At 33.9% G+C, this 23597-nt stretch overlaps 2 protein-coding genes across 11 annotated transcripts; both read left to right on the top strand.

Annotated features, from left to right (window-relative positions):
* Positions 1–9475: 9475 nt before the first annotated feature.
* On the top strand, positions 9476–12811 carry LOC144551116 (putative 6-phosphogluconolactonase 2). 10 transcript variants are annotated; one of them, XM_078298932.1, is made up of 5 exons: positions 9476–9600; positions 10553–10630; positions 11000–11230; positions 11518–11653; positions 12022–12811. In XM_078298932.1, exons 3-5 carry the CDS (start codon positions 11055–11057, stop codon positions 12526–12528), a joined length of 819 nt encoding a protein of 272 aa, XP_078155058.1. In that variant the 5' UTR covers positions 9476–9600; positions 10553–10630; positions 11000–11054; the 3' UTR covers positions 12529–12811. The 10 variants fall into 10 exon arrangements, with proteins under 10 accessions (XP_078155058.1, XP_078155059.1, XP_078155055.1 ...); XM_078298938.1 differs by having other exon boundaries at positions 9550–9600; positions 11051–11230; XM_078298937.1 differs by lacking the exon at positions 9476–9600 and adding an exon at positions 9645–10078 and having other exon boundaries at positions 11051–11230.
* Positions 12812–21462: 8651 nt separating this feature from the next.
* On the top strand, positions 21463–22539 carry LOC144551813 (serine/threonine-protein phosphatase 7 long form homolog). The gene is made up of 4 exons (XM_078299924.1): positions 21463–21567; positions 21652–21853; positions 21954–22180; positions 22321–22539. The coding sequence occupies exons 1-4, from the start codon at positions 21463–21465 to the stop codon at positions 22537–22539; spliced, it is 753 nt and encodes a 250-aa protein (XP_078156050.1).
* The last annotated feature ends 1058 nt before the right edge of the window (positions 22540–23597 follow it).

The raw sequence follows: 23597 nt of genomic DNA, 5'->3' as shown, positions 1-23597 counted from the left end.
TCTTCTCTACCCGTGAGAGCCCCAGCCCCAACCCCCACTCCCTCTCCTCCCTTCTCCGCCAAAAAAAAACAGGGCCCCGCCCCCTCCCCTTCCGCCGCTGCCACGGCCAGCCCGCCGCCCTATCTCTCTCTCTTTCCTTCTAGGTCCGACCTGCCAGACCCGCCAGGAACCTTTCTCTCTCTCGTTGCCTTTGATTTCTGTTTTGAGTGAAAATTCAGAAACCCTAGAAACTAGGGTTGAGGCTGGCTGGTGCTATTCGGGTGCTGTGCTGGTGAATTGTTGTTGCTAGTCTGGTGTTGGTCTCCTTTTTGCTCTCTCCATTCTGTGCTTGCTCTAATCGGGTAAGTTTAGCTCTTACCTTTTTCTTTGATGGTGCTGCGAAACATTGGATTTTACGGCTTACTCGGGTTGTTGATTTTCCCGGTAAGCTAGCGCACGAGGCTATGTTGCCGTGCTTTCTGATCTGACCTGTGCTTGGCTGTGTTCCCTGCTCTATTCTGATTCTGTTTGTCTCTGACTTGATGCCTTGCTTGTTGTTCAACATGCCTCTGTTCTGGGTTGTCTTTCCTTGTTGTGACCTTACCTCCCTGTTTTGACCATTGATGCCGTAGGCTATTCTGTGCGGGTCAGTACATAGGTGCTGCCTTGTTCTAATTTGAAATGAGTTATTTCTCTCATTTTTCTGGTGCTTGATGCCGTGCTGACATGGTGCAAATTTCCTCTTTGAATTGCTATGTTGTGGTTATGCTAATTACCCTTGTTGGTGTAAATAAATTAAGTAGAGGGGCCTCTATGAAAATCTGATATGAAATATGGTTATTTCGGCTTTGAATTGATGTATATTAATTAGACTTTGGGCCTCTTCCTTGCTGGGCCGAAATGACATGTATAAAAATATAGATAAATGGATTAAGGGCTATGGGCCTTTAATAAATGCATAATTGAATTGCTAAAATTGAATTGGGCTTGTAATTTCATAAGCCTTGAAATATTGAAATGAATTGTAAATTTTAAATAGGAGGCTTAAACCTTTACTAAATTATGGGTCTTTAAATTAGATTAATTGAGGACCAATATGAAAAAGATGTGAATTTATATGAATGATAGCCGTGACTTTGCGGTTGGGATATACTTGAATCGAATTGAAATGAATATGACATGATGTGTATATGTAAATTTGGAATTGGACTTGAATTAAAATGATTATAAATGAGCCGAAAGGTATAAAAGAATTGACGAATTGAAAGACGGCTTTTGGAAATTAAGTTTTGAGAATGTAACCGAACTAAACCAAGTAATCGTATAATATAGGTGTAGGCTCAATCGAGCCAGATTTCGCGAGGCAATTCGAGACGCCTGATCTTTAAATTAAGCGGTACGCTCGTCATAATCAGGTGCGGGATTCTTGGACTTGTTTGATACTTTATTTTCAGGAATTAAACTGTTTATTCGTTTGTCATGTTGAATGATTAATTGTTGCATATTTTGGAATTCATGCTGTAGATTGATTCTTGCATAACTGAGAATGAGTTGAATTGTTTGGTTAAGATTACTTGGCATGTTGGTATAGTTATTATTTGATTAGTTCTATTAATTGTTCTTGATGTGAATGAATCTGCCAGGCCGACCTGTTTAGGTGGCTGGATAAGGTAACGGTGACCTATCCGTTGACCTGTGTTTTAGAATTTGCCAGGCCGACCTGTTTAGGTGGCTGGATAGGGTGACGCTGCTGACTTATGCGTTTGACCTGTTAGAATTTTCCAGACCGACCTGTTTAGGTGGCTGGATAGGGTGACGCTGCTGACTTATGCGTTTGACCTGTTAGAATTTGCCAGACCGACCTGTTTAGGTGGCTGGATAGGGTGACGCTGCTGACTTATGCGTTTGACCTGTTATGATTTTGCGAGACTGACCTATATGTGTGGCTTTGATATATATTTGCTTGAGATTTAGCAAAGTTGACCTGTATAGGTAACTTTGATTCCGTGTGATTGCATTTGTCAAGTTGACCTGTATTGGTGACTTGTAACCGGACCTTAGGAAATGGTTAAGCCAAACAGCAATTGCAGATGGGTGTCTGATAAAGGGTCCAGCGGTTGGCCATCTGTAGGCGTCTGTAACCCTACAGATGTGGGTTTGATAACGGTTCAGCTCGAAAGAACATCTGTGGTTGCTACCAGTCATAATGAAATGAGTTAAGCCAAAATATATGTTGTGTTTTGAAATCCATCTTGGAAATTCCGTAAACTGTGTTTCAGGTTGATTAACTGTTGTCGAGCATTGGCATTCTGTTATTTATGATTATACATATATCTGTTTGAACTGTTATTGTTTGGGTTTCATTGTTGAATATAGAGTTTGATTGCAAGTCCAATAATCTAAACTATGGCAAATTTCGCGCTGAGAATTTATTCTCACCCCCTCTCCCCGATTATTTTCAGGTTCATTACACGGACGCAGCGAATGAGGATATTGGCAATGCATATAAAAGATCCACTGCCTTGCGTGTATATGTGACGATTGATTTATACACGCGGCAGGCTGTCAGACCTGGTGGATTTGGGGTGTGACATATCTAGTCAGCAATACGGACAAACATTCATCCAAGCAAATGAATTGCTATTCACAAGCTACTTTTGTGTTTAGTAACCCATACAAAAGATATTCCATCATGCTTAAACAAATTAACCATAACATTTTTTCCATGTTGGATTTACAAGCTAATATGCTAGGATTTGGATCCAATCAAATAAGGAAAGAATAAATCTAAGGAGGAAACTGTCAAGACAGGTCATGTGGTTGCTCATGACTCATGAAGGAATCGTCGAAGAAGGTCAGCTCATGAGTCATGAATGAGGCGGTCATGACTCATGAGGGAGGTGGTGCCTCTGTGATTTCTTTATTTAGTTGGCTTGGGTTTATTTCCTGTTTTGTAATAAATAACTGGTGTTGAATTTTCTTCTAAAGTTTACGTCCAAGGGGGACAAGTTTACGTTCAAGGCTATTTCGGTCAGTTCAGTTATACTGTAAATTGTTAATTTAAAATTATACACTAATATGGTATTAATTTGTGGCATTTTTCTTAACTAATGTGATTTGGGGTGGTATTTAGCAAAAAAAAAATTTGGGGTGGCATTTTGCTAAATTCAGCATTTTGGATGGCATGGAACCAATTTTCCCTTTGAATTATTATATTAGGTCCTTATAATGGTACAAATCAATCCTAGATATGTTAGAGAACCTCTAATGTTAACTCACTCTACCAAAAACTTTAGTTATTGGAAAAAATTAATGATTAACTGTCTCAACATAATTTATGTGTGAAAAGCCGTTGAACAAGCATTCACCGCTGCGTTTGTTGAAACCACCACCATACTTGCAACCGAATCTAAAACTGTCAAGAAGGTAAATGATACGACAATGAATGTTATTATGGGTGCAGTGCATGAATCAATATCTATAGTATTCTCTAATGTCACTAATGCTAAAGAAATGTGGGACACCCTTATTAACAAGTATGAGGAAAATGACCAAATTAAACGAACCTAACTCACAGGATTAGAAACAAGATTTGAAATCTTTAGTGTAGAGAATGGTGAGTCCATAGAAAATACATATAATAAACTCGTACAATCCAAGATGAATTCATTGAACTTGGACAACCACAATCCAACAATAAGATTGTAGGAAAGCTATTACGTATTACGATAAGGAAACCAAGGTGGGAGTTGATGGTGAGCGCCCTAGAGGTGCTTTCAGGAGTACAACTCTTTACTCTAGATGAATTATTTGCCCATCTCTAAAGTTATGAGGAGAAGACCCGTCGTCTGAATGAACACGGTGTTGATTCAATACCTATCGGACATACTTTCGTTCAATAGGCTTAATCACCACCCAATCTACATTAGTATACGTGCGATCTGCTTTAAAATATATGCGTAACTGTTTCAATTTTCGTGCACGGAGAAGGTAATGTGGATCGCACGATATTAGAACTCATTGGACCCAATAGTAGGTATGATGCCCATCGGGCCTACTCCTTTCTAAATGACTACTATTTGTGTTTATAGTAAGCTGACAAGTTTATCTATGTTTATTATTTGCCAATACATTATTAAATGCACTACTACTGATTCATCAAAATATGTAAGCATTTGGTTCCTTGCCTTATGTTACTTTTTTTTATTGTAAAAATGAGTTAATATACTTTTCGAATAATTCATGCCTTTATATATTTATTATTATTGTGGTCATAAAAGCGACTTTATGAGTATTTCGATTCATTCATGTCTTTATATATTTTTTCAAAATTGTTCATACTGTTTTTGTTCACCAATAACTAAAATTACCTTATAGAACATTTACCATTTATATTTGTAATTCAAAATAGCAATGTTTTGATAATAGCTCATAGCTCATAGCTCAAAAAATTTCAAAAGTAGAAGATGTCCATACTACTTTATTCACTAATAACTAAAATTACCTTGTAGAACCTTTATATTTGTAATTCAAAAAAGCGTCGTTTTTATAATAGCTCATAGCTCAAAATATTAATTAAACAAAGTTCATCAAAACAGAAATATTAAATAAGCAAAAAATTATTACTTTACCACAATACAATTTTTATCATTCTCCTTGATAAAAAGTATTACAGTACATATTGTTGTTATAACAGATTATCTGCATTTACCCCTAGCCTAAAATAAATAAAACAAAAAATTACAAGTGATTGTTTAGGTCTTAGAGGTAAGAATAATCAATCATTAATCATTAACACTACTGCAATACCAGTTCACTGTACTAAAATACCGGTACAGGAGCATTGTACCACTAATAGTTTCATATTATGCCCTAATATCGTCATTGACCCCATACACTTGCAAAACAAACACAAACCCTTTATATCCTCCACTAAGTTGTACAAAAATTTTTGTAGCCTTATATGGATCAATATAAACCTTATCTAAAACCCGTCTTTATGAAACACTAAGTATCACTTTGTCACAAATATTGCTTAATCATGTTCATCAAACTCTAAAGCCTAACCCCATACAATCACTTGCAAAAATAATTGTACACACAGTTCTTGTACATAGAATTGTACAAAAAGGAACACATGCTATATATATACTGAACAGATTTTCCTTTCATTTTCAACAATGATTATCTCTAAATAAAACCCAGTTTTGAAAGTGATTGATAAGGTCTCACAAATAACAATAATTGATCATACATACAACTCCAACACCACCTCATTGTACCAATAGGTCGGTACAGGAGCTTTGTACCACTTCTAACCTTTGTTGACTGAACAAAAGTTACAAAGATGAAAAAAACTACAAATAAAAAATATTAAAACATGCAATTTCTGGAATGGTAGGCAGGTACTTTCACATGCGGTCCAGGTCCAGCCTTATAAAATGGCGAATCCCTGAAACGAAATGACCCCTGCCTTCCCACATGCATCAAGAGAGAGACACAATACAAGGATAAAGTTTATGGTGGATTATAATTGAAATTAAAAAAACCACCGTTTTGATTAATCATGTTCATCAAAGCACAAAATTTACAAAATAACAGAAAATTTACACTCTTTAAGTCTTAAATTCCTGTCACATGAAGAACCTCCTTGTCAGATGTCATGCCTACAGCAAAGAATATAACTGACGGAGAAGGTTCTTCAAGTGATAGGAATTTAAGACTTTATGTCACACGAATTCATGGAGAAGAAAAGCAACGAGGGGCTATGTAAGGCAATCCCCTTTGTAACGTTCGTTCAACCAACAAAGGTTAGAGCGGCCCCTCACAGGATACCCACCTATGCTGACCTCCTTAGAGAGTGTAACTCTTCTAACAATTAATGGCTGAACAAACATATTACAAAGGTAAAAAAAAAAAGGCATATAAATAAATTCATATGTATAACAACATGCAATTTCTGAAATGGCAGGAAGATACTTACGATCCAGGTCTTGTAGCCTTATAAAAATGACGACTACCCTGGACCGCAAAATACACACTGCCTTCCCACAAGCAGCAAGAGAGACAGACAGAGTAGAAGGCTAGGGTTTGTGCTAGATTATTCAGGAAGAAAGATGGGACACTAAACAGAAGGAGTCATGCATTTATGCTCGATTTCAAATGGTGCAAGATAGCGCAACACGTTCATTCAAAAGACACCACGACACAGAAGAACCGACCACACTTATCAATGACCCAAATTGATTTGATGGACGGCTGAGATTTAATGGAACAGGCAACAATGTTTGTTGGACGACAGCACAGTAGTCCATTTAAAAGACGCAACGACACCGAAGAATAAAATATATTAAATAACGCGCTTTCTTTATCGGGAAGAAGGGACCACACAGAATAACACACTTTCTGACGAGTTCGATTTTCACTAAATATGAACTTCTACATGGCTGACAACATGCAACATATGTATAAGGACCCAATTTACTGATCAACGGCCATGACTGCATTGACGAACGGCCGAAGTCTTGATAGATATCCTCGCCAACTCGTAGCGTTTATGCGTGCATTTGGTAATACATATATGAGAAAGAATTATTTTAGTATGATTTACAAAAATTCAAATTGACTGTAATAAATTCGGAATTTTAGAAGATGTGATACGTTAAAATTATTTTGGATGTCATATAGGTGATGCTGTTGTATGAAATTATTACATTCCTTACTACAAATATTGAATTTTGAATACACAATTTTTCCGGAAATTTGTATTTACACCATATTAAAAAAAAAAACCAAAACATCCAAAATTGTGGGGATTTCCAAAAACACCGGGTCAAATCAATATGCAGCCTCATTATTGGAGGACTGCAGATTGGTTTGGAGGTCCCTCAAAAACCTAAATATATTTAATATCAAAGTGCATTTTTATTTATACCATATTAAAAAAAAAACACCCCAAATTGTGGGGATTTTCAAAAACACCGGGTCGCCAAATCAATATGCGGCCTCAATATTGGGAGGCCGCAGATTGGTTTGGAGACCCCTCAAAAATCTAAATATATTTAATATTATAGTGCATTTTTGAGTTTTTTTTTTTTTTTTTGGGGGGGGGGGGGGGGGGGGGGGCACCAAACCAATCTGCGCCCTCCAAAAATGGAGCCGCAAATTAGTTTGGCGGTCCAGGTGTTTTTAGAAAACTTCAAAAATCACGGTTTTTTTTTTATATAATATAAATAAAAATTTCGGCAGTTTTTCGTACATAACACAATTCATTAAGTCCACTGTAAGTGTAAAATTTTAGTCCAAATTTTTGTTTTAGACAATTGATTAACTAAATTATTTCGACATTCACATAGTTGTCTCCATTTGTGTCTTTCTTTAGCATTCAGATGCTGAAATTTCCATCTTAAATAGCATTTCAACACTGATTAAGGTTTAAAATCTTGACAATTTTAGAAATGATAAAAAATAAGTAATCATTCTTCCAAATAGAGCTTATCCTTGTATACTTTAGAGATGCAATATTTTAGCATTCAGATGCAATATTCGTGGATACTTATCCTTATGTCCAATTTTGTTAGGGGAAATTTTATGTATACCCCTCAAAGTTTCAAATTATGTATTTTCTTCTTTAAAATTCATAATATCATATTTATCCTTCTAAATTATAAAAGTCACATATATCCAGTTTATTAATTTTTCTTATTAAAATTCATTTTAAAATTATAAAATATCGATTGTAGCTTTTATTAAAATTACATAGTACATGCAAAAAAAAAAAAAAATTATCTTCTGACTTATTAGTTATTAGTTTCCGAAAATAAATAGTTAATTTCTATATTTGTGACATAGAGACGTTAGCACCTTGAATATACATGAAATTCCCCCAAATTTGTTAAATGGTGAGCAAGAGACACTTCTTTGTCAAATGGTGGATCTCTCGTTTGCTTTTCACTTGGAGCAAAAAGTTGTCCCTCTAAATTTCAAATTGGAGACAATTAACTCATCTGATTAGGATACAAACAACAAATTGTGATTTTGCTCATTAATTCTATGTTTTTTTTTATTAAAATGACATTATAGAAGCCCTGAGTTGCCCTACCGGACATAATAAATGAGACAAGAATTTTTTTTAAGAAGAAGTGTGCATACAAACTTCTACGGCTGGAAAAAAAAATCGCAACTTGCTTAAGTTCGATCCGAAAACAAGCGGGCTACAAAATATTTTTTTAGCTCGAACTCTAATATTAACTCGCTCGTTTTAAATACGAACGAGTCACGAGTTACATCTAATTTGGCTCGTTGCCAACCGAATGGCAAAAAAGCACACAGCTTGTGGCTCCCTCAGAAAAAGTTCGTTCATTTCTAACTCAGTCTGAAAACAAGCGAGCCACGAATTATTTTTTTTAGGTTGAACTTTAACATTGACCTGCTCATTTTGAAAATAAGCAAGTCACGAGCTTCTCCTAACTTGACTCGTTACCAACCAAACAAACATTTAAAATATTCAATTTTTCCATCAAACTACCACAGCATCCAGTATTCTCATAAAAACTTAAAATTATTTATTCTGTCTTTTTTTTATATATTTAAAATTTTATTTAGTTATTTTAAAATTGATTGACAAAATACACCTTTGTTTTAAGCTGTAATAATCTCGCGAAAGAACATCTCTAGTTGGAAGAACATATTGATATGTAGGCATGAAATGTTTGAGACTGTAATCACGATAAATAAAAGATCATTAATCTGTTATTTAAATTTATTTAAATTAAAATAAAGAGTATATTTCTCAATTCATTTTTTTAAAATAACGACATAAATGACTATTTTAGAAGTTTGTACGGGCAGACCAGAAATTATATCAACTTTTTTTTATCTTTCCTTATTAATGTAAAATAAGAACGATAAAAAAATATCTCGAGTTTTGGGATTAACTAGATGACGGACATAATTGGATTTTAACAAATGGCTGTATAAATTTTATTCAAATTTGAATCCAAATCGTTGGATTAGCTTTGATAAAAAAAACCGGTTTTGTAAATTTTAACACCGATCGAATGATTTAGGTCCGACTTTAAAATAAAATTTCGACCAAAACCCTATTATTTAAGATTGAATATAAACTACATTACATTCAATTTAGTGAAGACTCGCTCTTGAAATTTTTGATATTAACATCAAATTCTTCACTCTTCACTTTGCATTTCATCTGGACTCCATTTCTTCATTCTTCACCATTCATTTAATCTAGGGAAACTAGCTAGACTTGACTTGAGCAATTCAACCAATTTAATAGCTCAAAACAAATTGTAGAAATTAATTGAAAACTATGCATTTTTTTTTTCTTTTCTAAAAAAATGAAAACATTGACTATTTTCGTTAGCATGAAAGGGATTCGGCACATGGTCTCTCGCGCATGTATCCGCCTCATAAAATCTAGCGAGCCTCTCCACTTGTCAGTAAAAATTAAATACACATATTTTTTGTCGTCTTCTTCTCGTTTCAATCGTTTATTATCATTTGGGCACTTTTCAATTTTCATCTCCCTCGGCGCTGCAACAACTGATCGCGTTCTCTCCTGATGAAAAGAAATTACAAATTTGCACAGAAGCAATTAAGGTATGATATCCCACGGGAATGTATTATAAGAAAAAAATAAAAATGATCTTTCTTTTACTTTTTACCTTTGTTTTCTTTTGAACTTATCATCAACTTCTCTCAGTTATCTTCTTTCTTGGGCCGATAACGATCAGCACGCGCACGTGTGCGCAGCTGGAATTCGAAACCATGTGGAATTTTTTTATAATACTTTGGAAATTCTCCAAATTATTCCTCCCAAATCTCATAATTACAAATAGACAGTACCATTTCCCTTTGCCTTCTTTCTGGAGCAAAAATTTGTCTTCTTCTGTAGTTAATTTTGGCAGATAATTTTGAAAGAGGGGTGTTTTTGAAATTTTCCAGGGTTAGAAACACAAAATAGTTCCTATAATGCCGCTAAATGCAATAAATTGGGGAAGTGATGTCATGTCACCGAGCTTTTTTATTGTTTTCCTTTTTTTTCTACTGCGGTTGCGGCGTGCCAGGCTGGACCCTCGTGAGTTCTTCGTTACCTTTTCTCTTTCTTTGTTCATCTCTGTTTTAAATTTGATGAAACACGAGTTTAAAAATTCTTTCGGGATTTGGGTCCTTTACTCCTTTGTTGTTTTCACTGCAATTGGTACATTTTGATAAAATTCTAAATTGTTCGTACCAATGTCAAGAAATGTATTGCATAGCCCCAAATAATATTACAATTTATCCTGGAATTACTTAATATTTTTTTCTGAGTAAACATGGAAAAGCGGTTATTTTTTATTTTTTTATGTTTCGTCTTTGCGCTCTCTCTCTCTCATAGCAATGAATAGTTTTTTGTCTTTACTTGATTCTTTTAAAAAGATGGGAATCTTTGGAATGGTCTAAAAGGAAATGATGGTTGTTACTTGTTAGAGCTTATGCTAGCAAGTGCCTTTAGCTCCGTTTCCTCTCTCTTTCCCACCTCTCATTTTTGTTCCCCTTTCTAAATTCCCAGGTAAAAGGTTCTGCATGTAACTCTGTTTGCTTTGCATGTAAGGCTGTCCTCTTAAAAGAAGCAAGACATTTTAGATCGGTATGGATTCTGAGAAAAATTTATTTCCATATTCAAAATATTGTAAAAATTGCATGCATTTTCAGATTACTTTTGCTTCAGTCAGCCTATTGTCTTTATTTATTTATTATTTTACTTATGTAATAATAATATTGTGTATATATTTCTTCAAATATTCATGCTTTGTTAAAAGGAAGTTGGCAGGAATTAACTTCAATCTTCAAAATAAAATACTTAAGAAGATAAATTGTCCTGGCAGTGTTTTTGGGATCAGTCTGTCACTATTTTGTATGCATTTTGTACATGCTGGTACCAGATGCATGATTATATATATTGCTAATACTGTATCATACTCTAAAAATTATTGATAGAATTGTTCTTTCAATGCAGGGGCAATTTCGTGCGCACTGAGTAGGTTTTCCTTGTTCTGTTGAGAAATAGAGAAATGGCAACTACTGTGTGTGAAGCAAAGAAAAACACTGAGCTGAGAGTTTTTGAATTCTCTGACGAGTTAGCCACTGATTTAGTCGAGTATGTTGCGCAATTATCAGAGATTTCAGTAAAGGAGAGAGGATGTTTTACTATTGCACTCTCTGGTGGACCCATTGTCAGTGTGATGCGGTATTGAGTTTCTAAAATTTAACTAAAATATATGTTTAGATTTGTTTTGCCAAGTTGTTTGTGCATTTCTTTACCAATTTTTTGAATGTTATGTAATTTGCTCTCAATTTTTGGGCTACTTCGAGTCGATTAGAGGGTATAATGAATTTGAATGCTTTGAATGCGTTGTGTTAAAAGTAACCAAAAGACTTTATTAGTGTTGGCATGATACCAGATATATTCTTACCAATAGTTTCCTCTAGCTACTTGTCAAGAAACCTCTATTTGATCATTATTTACTACATTAGGAAATTATGCGAGTCACCGTACCAAAAGATGTTGGACTGGTCTAAGTGGTACGTGCTTTGGGCTGACGAGCGGGCTGTAGCAAAGACCCATGCTGAGAGCAATTATAAAATGACTAAGGAGGGGCTTCTTTCTAAGGTACACAAGCTGTTTATTTCAAGCATTTCAATTTTGGATTATCAAAGAAATAATACTATTAGCAACAGCAACAACAACCAAGCCTTTAGTCCCAAACAAGGGTTGGTTGTTGTAGTTGTTCATGCTAATAGTATTTCTTTGATAATCCAAAACTGAAATACTATTGGCAACAGCAACAAAAAAAATTAGTAATATCAAAATGAAATGTTCGGCCTTTGTACAAGTTCAGAATTAAAAAGTATGAACTTAAGAGGAAATGTCGACACAAACCAGAAAGAACCATCTTTGGTGAGTCTTGGTGTAGACCACCGCGGGCCCACCACTATCAATTCTGACTGGCACAGTATGAATAACTTGTGCAATTTCAGGTACCAATCTTGAACAGCCATGTTTTCTCCATCAATGACACCTTGACTGTTGAGGAGGCAGCTACTGACTATGAGTTCACAATCCGCCAGCTCGTGAAAGCGCGAGCTATAAGTGTCTCTGAAACTAATGACTGCCCAAAATTTGACCTAATCCTCCTATCAGTGGGTCCCACTGGCAGTATAGCCTCATTACATCCCAACCACCCTGCACTTGAACTCACTGATGAGTGGGTCACTTTCATCACCAATTCACCTGAGCCCCCACCAGAGAGAATAACCTTCACAATGCCAGTCATAAACTCGGCATCGAATGTGATCATTGTTGCAACTGGAGAGGATAAGGCATGGGCGGTGCAGCAGTCTGTGTCACGACTGTCTGAATACTTGGGGCCGGATGTGTCAGTACCGGCCAAAATGGTGACGCCAGCTGAGGGTAAGTTGGTATGGTTTTTGGATAAGGAAGCCAGTAAAGAGATTGAATTAGAGAGGGACAATTTTGAGCTTTAGAGGTTCTAGATGGCGGTTCTAGTGTTTTGAGAGTAGGCATTGTGGTGGCCTTCGATTTTGCAGCAGCAGGTGGATATTGGGTTTGTTTGTGATACTTTAGTGAGGTTTAGAAGGGTGCCATCGGTTGACTGGTTTATGTTGATATGTGTTTGCAATAAGATTTTATCTTGCTGTAATTGGCTTTAATTTCACCTTTCCTGTGGCTGTGGATATTTATGTTGGTTTTATCAGTATATATTAGGAAGCATCATCATACTTTCTAGAAAACAATTTGAATTTGTAGGCATTTTTTTTTTAGAAATGAATTGCATGAAAATCATTTAACAATTTAAGAGACAAAAAGGAAAAGGAGAAGGGAACAAAAAAGACAAGTACATGGTAAAATAGAGAAAGCCCCGGCCCAGTCTTATAAGTGGCAAGCCCAATATGTTACAGCTGAGGACAGGCTGATACTGATCAGCAAAACTGGACCTGGACTTACTGGCATGGAGCCATCTACTGGCTGTATTGTTCCATCATAATTATAAGTTGGAATATTATATTTTGTCTTGTATACTTCTTGGTTACACCCAATCAAAAAGAGAAAACGACTCTAGCACTGAAATATGATTCAAAGGGGGAAAAAAAATATCCTTTTTGACATCTAAGATGCTATTAGTTGCTATTGAGTTCCATTCTTCTCTGAATTGCCTTAAAACAAATAAAATATGCCTAGTCTCCTAGACAAAATAAGGTTTGGTCAAGTTTATTGAAGGGCACCTCTTCGGCCTCTGGACAAATATGAAAACCAACAGCTATCTTCAAAAGCTTCTTACAATTAAAGCATTTAATATGGATAAAGTGATTGTGCTGGGCTCTCAGATCAGTAGCCGTTGAGCAGCGGCGCAGCATTGATATTCAAATTGGGTTTACTAAGATCCGAACTGTCCGTTTTAATCCGTATAAAATTATACTGTATAACAATTAATACCTCAAACAAATTTAAGGTATAATTCTAAAGTCTTACTAAATATTACAACACAAAAAATATAGTAAAAAATAAAAAGAGGCAATAAAGCAGAAAATGTAGATGGTTTGATTGTTGTCATATCACTTTGGTCTAGTATGAAACTAAATAATGTTTGATCATATTCCAAGCTAAAAACACACAACTCCATGTGGATTCCTTCTATGAATACTGAACTCTTTAATCATGCACCAAAAAGTATCTTTTATATCAGTATGCTATAGCCTATCTTTTATTGCAAGTCCATTTTTTTTTTTTTTTGTAAAGGCAGGTGAATTTCATTGAGAACTAGAAGTACAGTCTTTTTTTTTAAAGCTTCACAGAAGCTGTGAAATCTTGAGAGGGACTCGAACTCTCGACCTTTGAGTAACTAGTCCTAGAACCTTTTCTCCTAATCAACTTTGCTACCGCCCCATCTCGCAGATGTACATAGTCAAGAGTTATTACAAGTTCATCACATCTTTTTATAATAATTCAGTTTTTTTAATAACAGTAATACTGATATAGTTCCACATTCTACCTGTGCATGTATCTGGTAAGGTAGGTTATCGTATTACTGATTCTATATAGTTCAGTTTTCATCCCTGTATCGATTACATTATCAGAAAATTCTTCTGCAAACTTTCTTATTACATATTAGAATTTTGAGGAGAGTTTCAATGTCACAGGTTTTTGGTTCACAAGTTTTCTGTGTTAGTAAATATTACAATCTCACCTTAATTTGTATATAGAGGAAGGTTCAAATGCTTTATTTTTTATTCATGTATTATGTCTTTACTTTTAAATTTTTTAATAATAAAACTTCTAAAACTCATATGCTAAAACAAAATTACATTTTAATTTTTTAATAACAAAACTTCTAAAACTTCACATGTTAAAAAAATCGTTAGATGTGAATATGTGATCCATATTATTTATTTTATATGCACATAAAAAGTTATCACTTTTTTATTTTATTTTTATATAAATCAATAAGGTGAAAACTCAAATTCTAAGATTTATTCATATTAGTGCATTTTTTATAAGCTCTTAATACCAATCGAAATAAGGTCTTGTTTGGCGTAGTTATTGTGCGCGCGGGAACGGCCCATGTCCCAAGTCCGTTCCCAATCCCATGTGTCCGCCGAACAGGACGTAAAAGATAAAATGTCTCAATCATTATGCGCGAAGCGAAAAAAAAATAGTATAGATTATATCTAACCGTTTAATTTTAGTCATTTTAATTTTAAATTTTATGATATTAAAATTTAAAAAATGAAGACATGATAGAGACAAAAAATGAACCATTTGAACTGTCCTCTTTTATTTAAATTTGAAATTTAAAAAAAAAATAGATGTTGATTTCAACCCTTTGGTCTTATTTATGTTTTACTAAGAGATGCAACATAAAATTCATAATTTTGTAAATTATTTTATATTATTTCAAGTCGTTAAAAAATGAACATATCTAGTTAACCATTATAAATTAATTTTAGTGTATTCACTTTTCACATTTGTATAAAATAAATTTCAGAAATTATGAAAGTTTACGTAAAGTGCCCGTCGTAAATAAACAAAATCAATCTGTGAATTTGGGCATTCAAACTTTTAATTTTATAAAATAAATAAAAAATAAGATTATGCTTGGTGATAAAAAAAAAAACTTATTGAATTGGCATTCTAAATAATTTTAGTGTCTGTTGTCCAAGTTTTCTTCACAGTTCTTTGTTTTGCTCAGCTCAAAAAACGTAATTGCTCTGCAAATTGTCTATGAATTCATTCGGAATTATTAAACAAGCAAATAAATCTTATCACGGTTAGCTGGCATTCAGATCCAGCGAAGTAACTCAATTTTTAGGTTTTTCATCGAAACCGTTCGATTCGAATCCACGACAATCCATTTCAAAGTAGAGCGCACATATCTCAAGCGACGAATTCGAATCAAACGGCACTAATCCAAAACATAAAAATTAAGTTACTTTAGAAAATCCGAACCCAATTAGCTGTCCGTTGAAAGGAGTGTGTGTGACGAATGTACTAAGCATTTTATATTTTTCAGATTCAATAAATAAAATGCATCGGCTGTCACGGTCTCCGGTTGCTCAGTCTAGAGTCTAGACGTCTAGGAATATTTGTCTCTGTAGCTTGTCTGATTTGCGGGTCCCGCAAATACTAGAAAGCGAGATCTATCCCGTCTCTTCCATTGTGGTAGTTAACACTGCCATAGATGCCAAAATTAACGCAATTTTTTTTTTTTACACATTTAATATTTTCTGGTTTTTATGGACAATTTCAATATTTAATCCATCTTCAGTTGTCCTCCTGTAACGTTTTTTTTTTTGTTTAATTCACAATTGTTTGTCCTTCTTTGTTTTTTATTAGTTAGATGTATAGTTTTCATGATCAGTACATTTTTATTATAAAAAATGTTCCCTTGCAATTTTCTGTTTAATTTATAATTGTTTGTCCTTTCTTGTTTTAATTTTTATTCACTAACTAGTATACTTCTTTGTTGTTTTAGCTGTTTGTATTGTTAGGTATTGATGTTTAAATGTGGATATTTTTTAAATGTTGATGTAGTTTGGATGATATTTTGAATGTAGAACGATAGATGTATTTTACATTTTAATTAATAAAAATTATATTTGACAGCCACTGTCAAGGTTTAAAAAAAAAAAAACTAGTATACTTCCCATAATTTGTACATCTCAATCTTCTAAACTAATTTGTACTTATAAGAACTTTTTTTAAAATATATTTTTTCTAAATTTTTTATTTTTTTTAGAAAAATTTAGATATTATTGTGTGAATATCAAATTTGTGTTGTTAATATCATCTTCCAGATCCCGCTGATAAGAAATAGTTGTACGAGAGAAAAAAACATGGCTCCTCTTTCTGAGTTTGTCCCATCATGCTAGGTGTCGAACTGAAGTAATGGATCAGTTACGGATGTCTTCTCCTCTTTGGTGATGGATGGGTAAGTGGTCCTTCGTCTGTGTACAATAGGTATACTTTATGTTTTTAGTCTGTATGTTCATCTGATGTTTTGTGTTGCTTCCTACCTCTCCTCTTCTCTCTCTGTTTAGATGTGATTGTCATGGATTGGTTTATTCAATTTTCAGTATGGTTTGATCAAGTGCCTTTCTGACTGATTGGTATTGTTATGATCCAATCGATTCAGTTTTTGGTTCAATTTGAATTTAATATCTTCTCGACTGTAATATGCATACAGAGGCAACAATCATTATTTCTATCACTCCAATCAAGCAAGAATAATTCAATTATGTGTCCACAAAATATATTTATTCTTGTGTGTTTTTATTTATTTACAGCTGTATGTTTTCACATAGACTTATTGTCTAATTTTATATAACAACTAATTTATAACTATTTTCATCAATACAATCACCGGACTTTCAACCAAAATAAAAAAAATAGTTACACGAGGGAAGTTTAGTGGAACCAGCGCATTGCTTTCCTTAGGCAAGCTAGAGCTAGGAGATTATGACGTGTGCGATTTGAATCTTAGCTGGAGCTGTGCTGTTCCTCATGAAGCACGCGTTACGCTCCATTTCATGTTCGGTCAGACTCTCTCCATTTGAATGGAAACGGAGACCTCCAGTCTTTGTTTGGTTCGAACTTCCGTTAGTTTCGTAGTCTCGTAGACGAATGAAAAATGTATATCATTGCCTTATTCAGAGACGAATTCGTATCACCAAGGTAACAAAATATTTCTCTTTAGATCCAGACCGTTCAAACAGAATCTATACGAATATTAAAGAAGCTTGTGTGTTTCACTTCGAATCAAAATATTTTGAATTCTGATTCAACGGTTTAAATCTAAACATAAATATTTTGTTACCCAGCTTAATGACAGATCTACTCTCAATGAATAGAGGTCAATTAACCTCTATTTATTTCAAAATTTTCATGCTTTAATACAATTTTGTTATATAATTTAAAATAAATACTATAAAAACTATAAAATTAATCTCTTTATTTTTTCTTAGATAATCTATATAATGGATGCTTATACAAAAATTTTAAAATTTGATCCTTACAGGATTTGGATTTATCCAGAGACTTCTATACGCAACTTGAGCAATAGTTTGATGAAAATTTGAATTTAGAAAAGGAAACGGTGCTCGTCCTTGTGGGACCCATGGAACTGTAGGCCACGGCATTTGACTTTTTTTAGAGAAATAATTTTTTATTGATTATTTTCATATATCATTTCATGCAGTCACTCTCCTTTGTTTTCTTCTATTTCAGCACTTTTGGAAGGTGGGGACCAGAAGACTACAAATATACACTAAATTGTGAACCCATTTAATTAATAGAGGAAGAGATTTGATTTCTGTATGAAGATAATTTAAAACAATGAAGAGAATTTACAAGAACGCAACTAATGTTAATCAGAAAGGAGCAGACTTTACAGTGCATCTTTTTATTGTAATTGGTCTCAAATTTAAATTGCTGATGTTTGATTGATTTTGTTCTTGTTTTTATTTTTCGATGAACTTTTTTTATCAGATTGGGACGCGACATGAACAATGAATAACATGTTGGCTTTTATGTTTTGAAAATCTAAATATAAGATTTAAGAGGGCATATCTTAAATCTCTTTTATATATAAATTTAATAGAAAAAATATTCTTTCTATTTATCACTTTTCTCTTTTGAAAAAAAGATAAACGGAACACTTTTTCATTTTATACATGCATGATTTATTAATAACGAGAAACCTTTTTTAACGAATGTAAAAAAAAATTCACATAAGAATTTTAAGATTCTTATTTTAATGGCTCTATCAAGCACCTCAGAATAATATTAAATCTTTTGTGGTGAAATATACAAGTTGACCTAAACATATAATTTATTTATTGAAGCCGCATAATATAAATAATTATAACAAAACGCACACGCGAGACAAGTGCCCATTCCACACCTAAAAGATAATTAAAGAAAAAACAAATAGAACAAGTATCTTAAGCATTATTATTTATTTATTTGGTATAAAAGTGGATTATATTTTTAATTATTATACTAGTCATATCACACCTCCACATATTTTTAATTATTATGGGAAAGAGTCTCAACCACTAGATATTTCAAAATAATAATATTGAGAATAGATAATTAGAACTTAGAAGTGATCAAATCGTAGTGAAATTTATAGAGCCACATCAACAAAAATTGACATTTTTAAAATAAGATTATAAATATTTACGATGAACTCCACCAATATTCACTAAAATATACCTTTGTTTCAATTTCGTTCTTCAACTTTGATCTGCCCAAAATCAGCCATGAAACTTTTTATTGTGGTTTGAATTCGGATTCTTAATTCATTTTAACATTAAATTACACGGAATTTATAAATTTATTTGCTAAATTATTAGATGCTCCGTTTCAGCGAGTCAATAATTAATTTTTCAACATTATCTGAGGAAAAAAAAATTATAAGCCGGCTTCATAGTTTTTTGCAAAATATTGAGATTGGATTTGTCACAATTTTAATGTTTGACTTGATATGACTGGAGATTTGTTATTTGAATAACTGAAATTTTTTGCGTGACTCGAATTTGAATGGAGAAAGTAGTTGAATCGAAAAAAAAAATCAATAATTTATTGCGGATAGACGAAACCAAAATAACATGATCAAAAGCGGCATTCGGGCATGGTTTCGTGATATTAGAGTTAAATTGACCTTAATGCATAGCACATCTATTATTTATAATTTAATATTTATGCTACATCAAAAGTTCTTTATATCAAGTTATCAACTGAATCTCGATCTTGCACAGGGATCCGAATCCGATCGTGTCCAATTAAAGGAGGGATCAAGTTATAACAATTTTTGAGTTACAACAACCGTTTTTTATATTTTCAAAGTTCAAATGGTCGATTCAAACCGTTCAATATGATCTCCACAATAAAGCGTGCTTCCATATCAAATTTTACATTTTTTGAAATTGTTTTACTATTTATTAAGATGGGTACAAAATTCAATGGTCTGAATTTGATTAGTTTTTGTACCCATCTTAATAAATAGTAAAAAAATTCCAAAATATATAAAATTTGGTCTCCAAGTACATTTTATTGTGGAGATCACATCTAACGGTTTGGATCGAAGATTTGGACTTTGAAAATGTAGAAAATAGTTGTGATAACTTGTTGTAACTCAAAAATTATTGTAACTTGATCCCTCCTCATCCAATTATTGTGCAGATATCTAAATTGAATCGATGTATTTTCGGGTTCGGATCTACTATTCAATCGGAGCAAACAATGTAAACATATATGACCGATTTTTTTATATATATCCAAAATTAAAATTAAATTTTAAAAAATAACCAATTTCTCATTGGAAATGCAAAAATATCCAAACCGGTTAATGGATAACCGAAAAAAAACCAAATTTCCGGTTACCCACTTCCCAGACCCTTTGAAATTAACCGGTTCACGGTTAACCGGAAATATCCGGGCCCGGTTAACCAATAACCGGAAGATTTGGGTCCGGTTAATTGCTAACCGGAAAGAATTCATTGGACCCGTTAACTGCTAACCGGAAAGATTTTTTTTTTTCCGCGTGGGGGGCATGCAGCATGGGGCTTCGACGCGTGGCAACTCCTCGGTCCGGTTAATGGTTAACCGGACTTTTCGTTTTTTTTTTTCGGCGTGGGGTGCATGCAATGGGCTGCGGACGCGTGGCATTTACTGTAGACCCGTGGCTGAATTCAATTTAGCTGAGTTAGAGGCGGGATTGAGGAGTTAGAATCAGCAGAAAATTTTCGGTGACACCGGGAGAAGAGAAGAGAGAAGAGAAGCGAGAAGAGGAGGTCTCCAAGCAGATCAGGTTTTTTTTTATTTAAAAAATATTAATTATAATTGTTTAGAATTATTTGAAATTTGTTTAGATTGTTTAAAATTATTTGAAATATATTTGGAATATTTATTTTGAAAATTATTAGAATATTTATTTGAAATTTATTTGAAACTCGAATAATATCCGGGATCAAAATAATTTAAAAGGTGCATAATTGCAACAATGGTTTGTTCTATTTATTTTTTATTTTGATAAATATTGAATTGTTATGAGACAAAATATTTTTTTTGTAAGATAAATTAATGCATACAAAATAAACTATGAAAATGAAAAGTTTAAATTGGACATTTTAGAAACTTTTGTCAATTTATTCAACTTTTTTATTATTTTATGTTTAAATTAAACATTTTTTTTCTATTTTGTGAATTTATTATAATTTTTTTATTATTTTATGGAATTGTCTATTTAATTATTAAATTCGGTAAATATTAATTTTTTAAATAGATAAATATTAATTGTTATGAAAATTGTTTTGTTCAATTTAGAAAATTCAAAACGGTATAGAAAATTTTAAAATAGTAGCCCGAATAATTTAGAAAGTTGCAAAATAGTGTAGAATAGTTTAGAAAAGTTTTAAAATAGAGTAGAATAATTTAGGAAGTTCCAAAATAGTGTAGAATAATTTAGAAAATTGTAAAGTGTTGCACGGATAATTTAGAAAAGTTTCAAAATGGTTTAGAATGATTTAGAAAGTTTCAAATTGGTTTGAATAATTATTTGGAAATAAAAAAAATGCATGTGTAATATGCCAAAAATGCATGTCGAGAATAATTTAGAAAATTTAGAATAATTTAGAAAATTTTAAAATGGTGCTTGAATAATTTAGAAAGTTCCAAAATAGTCGAGAATAATTTAGAAAGGTTCCAAAATGGTATAGAATAAATTAGAAAATTTTAAAATATTGTAAAATAGTTTAGAAAATTACAAATTGGTTCCGAAACGGTTTAGAATGATTTAGGTAATCTAAATTAGTTTAGAAATAATTAGAAACATCCAAACCGGTTTAGATTAGTTTAAAAATTTCGAAAACAATGAATTAAATTTGAATAAATTTTGTAGCATGGCAGATGAAATGAATGATGAAATAGATATGGCGCGGGATAATTTTAGTGATCTGTTGTGGATAACGCACAGCAGTCACAGAGTGTGTCAAGCTTCTGAGGAGGTAAGCAATTAGTTATTTCTATTTTTTACTTGTTCAGAAATATATTCTCATTTTAATTTGTAATTTTTATTTTCGGTAATGTAGAAAAAAGAGGTTATAAACGTGAAGCATTACCGTTGCCAGACCGCGTACCACGTTGCATACGCGCCATTCTTGATTCGATTGGGTTTATACCAGATTGCAGTCATGCCTCAAAAAAAAATTGATGCGGCCCTGATACACGGACTTGTGGTGCGGTGGCGTCCTGAGACACACACCTTTCATCTTCCCTTCGGAGAGATGACTGGTATTAACTTCAAAACTAATTTAAATGAATTTGTTCTTCGTGATAATTTACTGATAATTAAAATAAAGAAATTTATATTTTTTGATTTGATAAATTACAGTTACTTTGGAGGACGTGAGTTGTTTGTGGGGTTTGCCCATTACGGGGGTCCCAGTGACGGGGAGTACAGACGGTAGGAATGCAAAAGGCCGGCTCTTCGAATTGTTAGGAATCAAAGAGCATGAGCAGAGTGCACTTATGAAAAAACGGGGGCCTGAGGGAAATGAAAGAAGCATGGAGTTGATTTTCCTGAAATCTAAGTTTCGTGAACGATTTGAGAAGCTACCGGTAGATCGTAACGATCAAACGCTGAAGTGGTAACTATATATATATATTAATTTATTCGTGCTTTAGCCTATCAATAATGTACTCACATTGTCTTAAAGCCTATCGGGCTGAAGTGGTAACTAATTGTGAATTTGGACTAGCCGGTACCGTACAATTGGGGTGGAGTCGTTCTTGCATATTTGTATCGACATCTATGTGTCGCAACCGAGCTCGATAGAGGATCTATGCATGGTCCGGTGATGCTTCTGCAGCACTGGTCGTGGACTCGCTTTCCAGTTCTTCGGCCCGAGCCTCAAACTAAAAACTGGGAACCTGCCTGGGGCGCTCCAACGCTTGATACATGCGCATCTTTTGCGTAGAAATGGTGTGGTCCACACAAATACGTGTCATCCTCCCACTTCAAGACCCAGGGTGCACGTATCCCGCGGGGCCAGTTTCAGAGTTTGACGGAGGATCATGTGAATTGGGAGCCGTACGGGAGGGTCTACAGCAAGCTTCCGACAGTGACCCAGCAGGGAAGGGTATGTTTCAATCTATTTATTTATTTAGTTATATGTTACCGTATTTATAAATTATAACTCACATTCTTGATAAATTTATCAGCCCTACTACTTGTATCGCGGTCCACTGATATTTTATTGGATCATTGAGCATACCTATCCGGATCGCTGCATGAGGCAATTCGGATTGTTTCAAGAGATTCCGGTGCCACAACCACTGAATAGGCACACGCATGTTGAGTTGCACAAGTAAGGTTGACTCACCTAAATTTTCCTTATTTATGTTAGTTACCTTTGGGTGTTAAGTTGTTATAAAATTATGAACAGGTTGATGACCACTTGTCACTCGAACTGTAAATATTTTTATTTGCTACCCTCGTTGATTAAAACTCATAATTACTAAAATTGAAACTGTTTGTGTACATGCATTGACTGGGATTGGAGAGTTGGCGCACGGCGTCAAGATGTTCTTAACCAAGGGGTGGCGAAAGATTGGTAAAAAACTAATGAGAACAGGCTGGCGTCTCTGCTGTGATACAGGTTTCGGTGCACGTGCCCGGCAAATGATGGATGAGGCGGGGATTCCAGAAAACTGGGAAGCGATCCCATCGGACGAGCCTACTCCTATTGGGGTGTATCCATATCCCGAACCGCCTAGATTCGAAGGCCCAGATCCTTTTAAGGGTTGGTTATACGACGGTACCGAATGGAGAAAGTACATCCCATCATAAGCATTTGCACCGCTAAATCCACCACATCCATTCGCAGACCCCGAACAGGTAATTTGTAATTTTACTTAAAAAAAATGTTTGCAAACCACAACTTATCAAACTAAATTCTAATTATAGGTATCTCAGGCTCAGGGGACGCAAGTTTGGAATCCGGACAGCCTTTTGCAGACGCATGGGCCGAGTTAC

The sequence above is a fragment of the Carex rostrata genome, chromosome 3 (genome assembly GCF_964058835.1).
Source record: "Carex rostrata chromosome 3, lpCarRost1.2, whole genome shotgun sequence".
Lineage (NCBI taxonomy): Eukaryota > Viridiplantae > Streptophyta > Magnoliopsida > Poales > Cyperaceae > Carex > Carex rostrata.
The sequence above is the reverse complement of the archived record's forward strand: the minus strand, read 5'-3'. Positions and strand labels throughout refer to the sequence as shown.

What these genes read in the sequence shown, in the direction of transcription:
- LOC144551813 (XM_078299924.1), top strand. Translation starts at nt 21,463, where the DNA reads ATGGCAGATGAAATGAATGATGAAATAGATATGGCGCGGGATAATTTT. An exon ending in TGTGTCAAGCTTCTGAGGAG is followed by an intron (nt 21,568 to 21,651) that starts GTAAGCAATTAG and finishes TCGGTAATGTAG; the next exon opens with AAAAAAGAGGTTATAAACGT. An exon ending in TCCCTTCGGAGAGATGACTG is followed by an intron (nt 21,854 to 21,953) that starts GTATTAACTTCA and finishes GATAAATTACAG; the next exon opens with TTACTTTGGAGGACGTGAGT.
- LOC144551116 (XM_078298929.1), top strand. Translation starts at nt 9,563, where the DNA reads ATGAAAAGAAATTACAAATTTGCACAGAAGCAATTAAG. An exon ending in TTTGCACAGAAGCAATTAAG is followed by an intron (nt 9,601 to 11,050) that starts GTATGATATCCC and finishes GTTGAGAAATAG; the next exon opens with AGAAATGGCAACTACTGTGT. An exon ending in CCCATTGTCAGTGTGATGCG is followed by an intron (nt 11,231 to 11,517) that starts GTATTGAGTTTC and finishes TTACTACATTAG; the next exon opens with GAAATTATGCGAGTCACCGT.